The sequence below is a fragment of the Rhinatrema bivittatum genome, chromosome 4 (assembly GCF_901001135.1).
Source record: "Rhinatrema bivittatum chromosome 4, aRhiBiv1.1, whole genome shotgun sequence".
NCBI classification, from domain to species: domain Eukaryota; kingdom Metazoa; phylum Chordata; class Amphibia; order Gymnophiona; family Rhinatrematidae; genus Rhinatrema; species Rhinatrema bivittatum.
Genome location: NC_042618.1, coordinates 345,739,484 through 345,749,914, shown reverse-complemented (window position 1 = coordinate 345,749,914; position 10,431 = coordinate 345,739,484). Strand labels below are relative to the sequence as shown.

Genomic DNA, 10,431 nt, shown 5'->3' with positions numbered 1-10,431 from the left:
TTTTTTTTTTTTTTTACTACCGCTGTCCCGGGTCCTGATCTTCTGCTCCAGCGGGGGTGAGTGAACCGGGCTCCCCGGTGTCACCCCCGACGCTGCTGCCAACTCCGGCTGGGCCCTCGACCCTCAGTAGCGGCCTCAATCAGGGGGGGATGGTCCCCTCAGAACCTTCCCACCCCCCGGGAGGCTTTCGACGGAGGAGACTTTACTTCGGTCTTCAGATTAAATAGAAATCTTTTCTTCTTCTTTTTTTTTTTTTTTTCTATCCCTGACTAACTACGCAAACCCAACGAACCAGGGATCCCCAGAGGCTGTGGGTGAACCTGCCCCATCTGCTGGAGACAGAGTAAGACTGAGGAGCTGTGGGTGGCACCTTACTATATGTAGGGAGCCCGACAAGTTTTGCTCTGTCTTCATCTGCTGGTGCGGAGTCACAACCCAGGTGTCTGGACTGATCCGTGTACGTACAGAGAAAATAATTTTTTAAAAAAGGGTACAATTAAACAGCACACTGCTATCAGTGTTATTGACCTCTTGCTCTGGGATTACTTTGAGATATGGACTTTGGCCTTTGTTATTTGTTCACATCTTCAGCTCTGGGTGATAACTACCCTCACAGTAGTTCGCAACTCATGGTACATGGTCTTGCACTGGAAACCAACACTCAAGTAGAAATCTGTTTCTGTCAGTCTTGGAAGAGCTAAAGAAGAGGATAACTATAACAGACATAAACCTCCAATCTCTTTCTGCACAGGACATTATTTATTGCACAGCCCTCTGGTACAGACAGATCTTTGGATAGCTGGGTATGCCCTAAGCTCCTAAGACTCACATACATTATAGGCAGATGGAACTAAAAAGAATGCAGACTAATCCAAAGACAGAATGACAATGCCTCATGACTGAAGCACTTTCTGTAGATCCTTGATAGAGTCCACGGGTAGGGAGCAGGCAAACTTCTCACAAACATAGGCCGTAGCCTTGCCCTTCTTTCTTTCTAGGGAGTTGAGAAACGACAGGTTCCGATACAGGAATCCTTTCTGAATGCCATCAGCCAATATCAATATCTGAAACAAAGAGAAAGGTAGAGAGGTGGAACAAAAGAAAAAGTTCAATCATCTCCAATGTCATCCTGTAATATCATGTTTTGTGTGGCTGGAGGCAATAATGGTTGGCCAAGGAATAATTCACAAAAAGGAGGCTGGAACAGAAACACAACGTTTTGAAAATTCAGTCACCTACTTGTCTGGGTGAATAGATTTTCCTGGCTGGTAAGACATTTCTGGGAACAGGAAGTGGCGGGGTCTTTGGCTCCAATAGGGACTGCAGTGAAAAAAATGGGAGCACTGAGAGGAGAGGATCACCATGCTGGTGGCTGGAAAAAATCAGCAAGTACTGCTTGGAGAAATTTTTAAACCTTAAAATTAATTGGGGAGAAGTAAACTATTGGGATATATTATTTAGTGTGTTTGTGAGTTTTGTTTTAAATAGGTAGTCAGAAAGTCAGGCACAAACCTAAATTTGTGTGTTTTGTTTTAAATAGGTAGTCAGAAAGTCAGGCAACAAACAGAAGTTGTATGTTGTATTTCCCAACTCTCCCACCCACCCCTAGCTCATCCTTTAATTTATAGGCAGGTGTCACTTTCATACTTAAAAAAAATAATTAAAAAAAAATCAGCCTTTTAACTTAAACTCAGAAATTTTCCATACCTTATTCAAGAGCTTGATCATTCCCTTGTAGGTCAGATGTTTAGTGAATACACTAATACATTTAAAGGATCCTAATCGTTCGCAATCCTACACCCATAGCAACCTAAAACTTAACTAGAATCTGAAAAATTTAAGATGAAGGCAGCTGTCCAGCAGCAAGAGGGAGGCTTCCCAGTCTTTTGCATCGAGTGTCACATGTATGATTTTTTTACCCGCTGGTGAGAAGTTGTATGTGTGCATGCGATGCAAAGAGCTCCTGGCTCTCAGAGAATGAGTCCGATCTCTGGAGGCTAGAGTGGCAGACCTGGAGGAGCTGAGGTAGATAGAGAGGTATATAGATGAGACCTTCAGGGACATAGTAGCCAAGTCCCAACTCCAGTCTGGCATCCCTGGTGCTGCTTTGAAGGTCTCATGGTCGGACAGCAACAACCTGTTGCAGCAGGAAATGATCCTGTAGCAAGGACCTGCTCTCCAGGTGGTGCGTCATCCTCTTGCACTGAGGATGTGTCTCCCAGGGCTTCTGCCAAAGAGGGAAGGGTTAGGTCGGCCGTCATAGTTGGTGATTCGATTATTAGGAATGTAGACAGCTGGGTGGCTGGTGGGCGTGAGGAACGCCTGGTAACATGCCTACCTGGTGGCAAAGATGGCGGACCTCACACATCACCTAGATAGAATTTTAGACAATGCTGGGGAGGAGCCAGCTGTCGTGGTACATGTGGGCACCAATGACAAAGGAAAATGTGGGAGGGAGGTTCTGGTAGCCAAATTTAGGCTCTTAGGTAGAAAGCTGAAATCCAGAACCTCCAGGGTAACATTCTCTGAAATGCTTCCTATTCCAGGCACAGGTCCCCAGGGGCAAGCAGAGCTCCAGAGTCTCAATGCATGGATGAGATGGTGGTGCAGGGAAGAGGGATTCAGTTTTGTAAGGAACTGGGGAACCTTTTGGGGAAGGGGGAATCTTTTCTGAAGGGATGGGCTCCACGTTAACCAGGGTTGAACCAGGCTGCTGGCGCTAGCCTTTAAAAAAGAGATAAAGCAGCTTTTAAACTAGAACAAAGGGGGAAGCCGACAGTCGCTCAGCAGCACATGATTCAGAGGGAGGTATCTTCAAAGGATACTAATGAAGCATTAGAGTTAGGGCATCCCAAAAGAGAGGTTCCAATAAGAAAAGTAGTCCAAGTGCCTACAACTAAAAACTCACCTGTGCTAAAAGATTCCAATTTATCCCTGTCAACTGAAAAGCAGAATGTAAATATAAACAAAAAACTCACTGTTTTATGCTAATGCCAGAAGTCTAAGAAGTAAGATGGGAGAATTAGAGTGCATAGCAGTGAATGATGACATAGATTTAATTGGCATCTCAGAGACATGGTGGGAAGAGGATAACCAATGGGATAGTGCTATACCGGGGCACTGTGTTCCTATGGAACACAGTGCCCACCGAAATCAGATTGCAGAGTGATATCAAATTTTTAAAGAAAACCTTAAAGACATGGCTCTTCAAACAAGCCTTTCCTAAAGAAACGGGAGGTTAAGGAGGAAGAGGAGAGAAAAGACAGAGAAGTGCAATTGAAAATGAAGTTTTAACAGTCCTTAAAATGCATATTAATATAAATATGAAGAGTATCTCAATAACACACCCAGAATTAACCATCACTATTCAAACATTGATTTTATTAATGAGTTTGTAACCGTATTTATTTGGCACCTGTTAGAATGTATAACAACATACATATACATACATTATTTGTGCCTGTTTGTAAACCGTTGCGATGGTACCTAACTTAGCGACGGTATAGAAAAGTTTTTAAATAAATAAAATAAAAATAAATATTGCAATGACAGAGAAGCATCTTGGTGGTGGGGTGGCGCTTTATGTCCGGGATGGCATACGGTCCAACAGGATAAACATCCTGCATGAGACTAAATGTATAATCGAATCTTTAAGGGTAGAAATCCCTTGTGTGTTGGGGAAGAAAATAGTGATAGGAGTATACTAATGTCCACCTGGCCAAAATGGTGAGACGGACAGTGAAATGCTAAGAGAAAATAGGGAAGCTAACCAAACTGGTAGTGCAGTAATGTTTCATGGGTATGTTTAATGAGTAAGTGAAACATCAGGGCATGCTAGACAGATAAAGTTCCTGGATGGAATAAAAGACAGTTTTATGGCGCACACTTTTTAGCCAACGAGAGAGGGAGCAATTTTAGATCTAATTCTCAGTGGAGCGCAGGATTTGGTGAGAGAGATAATGGTGGTGGGGCCGCTTGGCAACAGTGATCATATGATGATCAAATTTGAATTAATGATTGGAAAGGGGACGGTATGTAAATCCACGGCTCTAGTGCTAAACTTTCAAAAGGGAAACTTTGACAAAATGAGAAAAATAGTTAGAAAAAACTGAAAGGTGCAGTTACAAAGGTAAAAAGTGTGCAACAGGTGTGGACATTGTTAAAAAAATACCATCCTAGAAGCACAGACCAGATGTCTTCCACGCATTAAGAAAGGTGGAAGGAAGGCAAAACAATTACCGGCATGGTTAAAAGGTGAGGTGAAAGAGGCTATTTCAGCCAAAAGATCTTCATTCAAAAATTGGAAGAAGGATCCATCAGAAGAAAATAGAATAAAGAATAAGCATTGGCAAGTTAAATGTACGCATTGATAAGACAGGCTAAGAGAAATTTGAAAAGAAGCTGGCCATAGAGGCAAAAACTCACAATTGTTATGTTTGGGAACCGCAAGGAGAGTGATTCCAACTTGAGGGGAAAGTGTGTCCTTGGGCCTCGGCACGATCCCAGACGAGTCCAAGACCGCACCGCAGGTTGGCGAGACGTATCCCAGCATGGGCGAAGACAAAGTCTGACCCTCTGCCGGACTTGCATGCTTCTGGAAGCCAACAACATTATGTTGGTATTTGAACAGTCCTGCGACCATTTCCAACCCTTTTGGACCTGCTGCTGAGAATCGGCAAGAAGCAGCAGGCCGGACTGAGGATGAGGGCAGACGGAGGCCTTGTGACACAGAAGACTCGAGACAAGATGAGAAGACACTGGAAGAGGATGAGGATCTTGGAAGACTCTCGACGAGACGAGAAGCTGGGAAGGTTAGACATTGGCACTGTCTCTCAGGGCGCCCTACACAGTCCACCCGCGGGACTGGTCACAGACCACCCTGTCCCACTGCACGCCCTACACAACCTAAAGAAGCTGGTCACGGACCACGCAGAGAGCGGGATAAGCACAGGAAGGGAATCCAGCTGAGATGAAACTCCAATGTTGAAGCTGGTGTCATCCGGAGAATCACAGAAGCTGGAAGGTCAAGAGGACTAGGAAACACAGGAAAGGCTCCAGCTGAGACGAGACTCCAATGATGAAGTAAGATGTCATCTGGAGAACCACAGGAGCCGGCAGTTCCAGGAGAACTTGAAAACAGAGGAAGAGAATCCAGCTGAGATGACACTCCAATGACGAAGCAAGGTGTCATCCGGAGAACCACGGGAGCTGGCGGTTCCAGGAGAACTCGAAAACACAGGAAATGGAACATCAGGAAACCTGGAACATCAGGAAGCGAAACATCAGGAAGCCTGGACTAGGAACCTCGAAACATGAAGACATGGAACATCAGGAAGTCACAGGAGACACTAGAAGCACGACGGGACATGGAGCTCCAACGAAGAACGAAGACCTGACGGAGCGCTGGAAGACGAGACTTCCAGAGACGAGTAACTCCAAGGCAAAGCTGAAGTGGAGAAACAGCCCTTAAATAGGGCTGGCACAAGAAATCAGGAGAGCTGACTTCTGGTGGGGCCAGGTGGACCCCACCTACGCTGCCCCTTTAAGAAGGGGAAGAAGACTCGGGCCTGCCCCTTAGGAAGGGGCAGGGCCTTGAAGAGCTGTCATGCTGCCGCTTGAAGACGTTGAAGGAGCTGGAGAGGCTGGGCCTGCACGCAGGCAGGCCCTGACGTCGGCAGCGGCTCCTGCTGCTACCGGAGGACTTGAAGGCGGCTCCGGCCGCCAGACGAGACCGGGGACTGTGGCCTCCGGCCCCGAAGATGACGCTGAAGTCTGCGGCTCCTGCCGCGGTGAAGAGGAATGTGATGGGCGGCCTCCGGGCCGCGAGAAGCGACCAGAGTCCGCGGCTCATGCCGCGGAGAAGGCCCGACGTCGGCGGCATCCGGCCGCATCAGGAGACAAGCAGCATGGAAGGTGAGGAGCCTGCTCGCGGGGAGAAGCTCCACGGGCAGGATTCATAACAACAATAAAAACTTTTTAAAATATATCTTAAGCAGAAAGCCTGCAAAGGAGTCAGCCGGACTGTTGGATGATCAAGGAGTTAAAGGGGCACTTACTGAAGATGAGGCCATCGCGGAAAGATTAAACGATTTCTTTGCTTCAGTGTTTACTGAAGAGGATGTTGTAGAGATACCTGTTCCGGAGAAGGTTTTAATGGGTGATGATTCAGATCAACTGAACCAAATCACGGTGAACCTGGAAGATGTGGTAGGCCTGATTGATAAACTGAAGAGTAGTAAATCACCTGGACCGGATAGTATACACCCCAGGGTTCTGAAAGAACTACAAAATGAAATTTCAGATCTATTAGTAAAAATTTGTATCCTATCGTTAAAATCATCCGATGTACCTGAAGACTGAAAGATGGCCAATATAACCCCAATATTTAAAAAGGGATCCAGGGGTGATCCGGGAAACTATAGACCGGTGAGCCTGACTTCAGTGTCAGGAAAAATCGTTAAAACTGTTAAAAAGAATAAAATCACCAAACATTTAGATAGACATGGTTTGATGGGACACAGCCAGCATGGATTTACCCAAGGAAAGTCTTGCCTCACAAATCTACATTTTTTTGAAGGGGTGAATAAACATGTGGACAAAGGTGAACCAGTAGAAGTGGTATATTTGGATTTTCAGAAGGCGTACAACAAAGTCCTGCTTGAGAGCCTTCTAAGAAAACTAAAAAGTCATGAGATAGGAGGTGATGTCCTTTTGTGGACTGCAAGTTGGTTAAAAGACAGGAAATAGTAGGATTAAATGGTCAGTTTTCACAGTGGAAAAAGGTAAACAGTGGAGTATCTCAGAGATCTGTACTTGGACCTGTGCTTTTTAATATATTTATAAATGATCTGGAAAGGGATATGAGTGAGGTGATCAAATTTGAGGATGACACAAAATTATGCAAAGTAGTTAAATCTCAAGAGGATTGTGATGAATTGCAGGAGGATCTTGTGAGACTGGAAGATTGGGCTTCCAAACAGCAGATGAAATTTAACATGGACAAGTGCAAAGTGATGCATATAGGAAAAATAGCCTTTGCTGTAGTTACACAATGTTAGGTTCTATCTTAGGAGTTACCACCCAGGAAAGAGATCAAGGTGTCATAGTGACTAATACATTGAAAATGTCGGCCCAGTGTGCTGTGGCGATCAAAAAAGCAAACAGAATGTTAGGAATTATTAAGAAGAGAATGGGAAATAAAACGGAGGATGTCATAATGCCTCTCTATCGCTCCATGTTAAGACCACACCTTGAATACTGTATGCAGTTCTGGTCACCACATCTCAAAAAGGATATAGTTGCACCGGAGAACATGCAGAGAAGGGCAACCAAAATGATAAGGGGAACGAAACTGCTGCCCTATGAGGAAAGGCTAAAGAAGTTAAGGCTGTTCAGTTTGGAGAAGAAACGACTGAGGGGGGATATGATAAAAGTCTACAAAATCATGAAAGGACTTGAACAAGTTAATGTAAATCGGTTATTTACTCTCTCAGATAATAGAAAGACCAGGGGGCACTCCATGAAGTTAGCAAGTAGCTCATTTAAAACAAATGGACGAAAATTCTTTTTCACTCAGCATATAGTTAAGCTCTGGAATTCATTGCCAGAGGATATGGTTAGTGTAACTGGGTTTAAAGAAGGTTTGGATAAGTTCCCAGAGGATAAATCCATAAACTGCTATGACGGCAATTAATATGCTTGTGATCTATCTAATGTTTAGGTACTTGCCAGGTACTTGTGACTTGAATTGACCACTGTTGGAAACAGGATACTGGGCTTGATGGACCCTCGTTCTGACCCAGTATGACATATCTTATGTTCTTATGTTATGTTCTTATGTAAGTGAGATGGGAACATAGAGGAAAAGAATGAGAAGGCTGGGAAGTGGAAGAGAGAAAGGAGGATAGTGTTCTGAGAAGGTGGAGAGGAAACTGAGTGGACTGTCATGAGGGGGCAGGGACTGGAAGAGAAAGGACTGAACCTAGGTGAGTTGGAGGGAGGGAGAGAGAGGGCTGCATGAGAATGGAGTAAGAGTGTACACTCAACAGGGAAGAAATGCATTTACATAAGAACATAAGAAATTGCCATGCTGGGTCAGAGCAAGGGTCCATCAAGCCCAGCATCCTGTTTCCAACAGAGACCAAACCAGGCCACAAGAACCTGTCAATTATCCAAAAACTAAGAAGATCCCATGCTACTGATGCAATTAATAGCAATGGCTATTCCCTAAGTAAACTTGATTAATAGCCGTTAATGGACTTCTCCTCCAAGAACTTATCCAAACCTTTTTTGAACCCAGCTACACTAACTGCACTAACCATGTACCCCTGCTGCCGTGGCCCCCTCAAAACAAATTAGAGGGAGAGTGATGAGAGGAAAACAGAAGTACATGGTGAATGCATTTCATCTCTGACAAGTAAGTCCTGGAGGAATTTTCAAATCCCTACAGAAACATAATAGCGCTGATTTATTTGCAATGTTTGCAAAAACTCACAAGAACAACCATGGACCCCACAGGACATGCTGCTCTTTAAACAAAAAAGCATAATAGAAAAGTAGAGTTTCTTACCTGTAACAGGTGTTCTCCCAGGACAGCAGGATGTTAGTCCTCACAGATGGGTGACATCGTCAGATGGAGCCCTGTCGCGGAATACTTTTGTCAAAGTTTCTAGAACTTTGACTGGCACATTGAGCATGCCCCATGGCACTAACTCATGGCAACATGGGGTCCCACTTCAGTCTTGTTTCAAAGCAGAAAAATACGAGTGAAAAATAAAACAACAAAACATAGGTGAACCCAACTCTGCGGGGTTGCAGGTGGGTTTCATGAGGACTAACATCCTGATGTCCTGGGAGAACACTTGTTACAGGTAAGCAACTCTGCTTTCTCCTAGGACAAGCAGGATGGTAGTCCTCACAGATGGGTTAATACCAAGCTGCAGGCTGCTCCTGGGACACACTAGGCCAACAGACACCCAATAATGTGCAAGAAACACAACAACAGGGGTGCTGTTGGCAACAACGGGGGCAGTTTGAACCTCATACTCGGCCCTAGGTAGGGAGAGTTGGGTTCTCACACTGGAAACAGGTTACAGAGGACAGACTGGCCAAAGACGCTGTCCTGTCAACTGTCCTTATCCAGACAGTAATAGGCTGTGAAGGTGTGGAGGTAACTCCATGTTGTGGCCTTGCAGGTTTTGGCAATAGGGACTGCCCAGAAGTGTGCTACTGATGCTGCCATGGCCCTCACTGAATGCACTTTTACTCTGCCCTCGAGCGGAAGGCCTGCTTGCTGGTAGCAGAAAGCAATACAGTCTGCCAACCAATTAGACAGGGTCTGCTTGCCCACCGCAACTCCAAGTCTATTTCTGTCAAAGGAGACAAAGTTGGGTGGACTGCCTGTGGGTTGCGATGCGCTCTAAATAAAAGGCGAGAGCACGCTTGCAGTCTAAGGTATGCAGAGCCCGCTCACCTGGATGAGAGTGTGGTCTTGGGAAAAAGGTGGGCAACACGATGGACTGATTCAGGTGAAAGTCAGTCATCACCTTAGCGAGGAACTTAGGGTGAATGCACAGCACCACCCTGTCATGGAAGAATCTTGTGTAAGACAGATAGGTCACTAGGGCCTGCAGCTCACTAACTCTGCGAGCAGAAGTAATTGCTACGAGGAAGATGACCTTCCAGGTGAGGTGTTTGAACTCGCAGGAGTGCAGGGGCTCAAATGGAGGCAGCATGAGCCACGCCAGCACTATGTTGAGGTCTCAGGCCACAATGGGGAAAAAAAAACCAAAAAACTGTTAAATAAATAAATAGTGGAGGCTTCAGTTGAAGTAAGCCTCTCATGAAGCACACTAAGGGCTGCACCGAGACCGGAGTGTCGCCACTCCGCGGTGGTAGGCGCTGATGGCACTCAGATGCATCTGGATTGAGGTAGTCTGAAGACCAGACTCCGAAAGGCGCCAGAGGTAGTCCAAAAGCCTAGGAGTGGGGCAAGTGAAAGGGTCAAGATCCTCCTCCATGCACCAGGATGAGAACCTCCTCCACTTTGCTTGGTATGACTTTCTCGTGGAAGGCTTACGCGAAGTTACCAGGACTTGCGAGACATTATCAGAAAGGTCGAGGGACTGTATTATTAGCCTTTCAACATCCAGGCCATTAGGGACAACAACCGGAGGTTCGAGTGGAGTAGCCTGCCCAGATCCTGCGTTATGAGATCGGTCGAGGTGCCCAGGTGAATAGGCTCCTGGACAGACAGGTTGCAGAGAATCGGAAACCAGACCTGATGCGGCCAATGCAGGGCTATGAGGATCATGGAGCCTCGGTCCTGCTGTAGCTTCACGAGAGTCTTGCCTATTAGTGGAATCAGAGGGCATGCATACAGGAGACCCGCACGCCAGGAGTGGGCGAAGGCATCCACGGCTGGTCCCTTTC

The 10,431-nt window shown here is 45.8% G+C and overlaps 1 protein-coding gene across 4 annotated transcripts in view; it reads right to left on the bottom strand.

The window, feature by feature from the left end:
* Positions 1-465: 465 nt before the first annotated feature.
* Positions 466-10,431, bottom strand: part of SPATA20 (spermatogenesis associated 20) — a 297,925-nt gene continuing 287,959 nt past the window's right edge. The window contains exon 15 of one of the 4 annotated variants that reach the window (XM_029600642.1): positions 466-1,064. In XM_029600642.1, coding sequence (XP_029456502.1) covers positions 894-1,064 — 171 coding nt within the window. In that variant the 3' untranslated portion in view covers positions 466-893. The remainder of the gene's footprint in view (positions 1,065-10,431) is intronic. The other 3 variants (XM_029600641.1, XM_029600640.1, XM_029600639.1) reach the window with 3 other exon arrangements.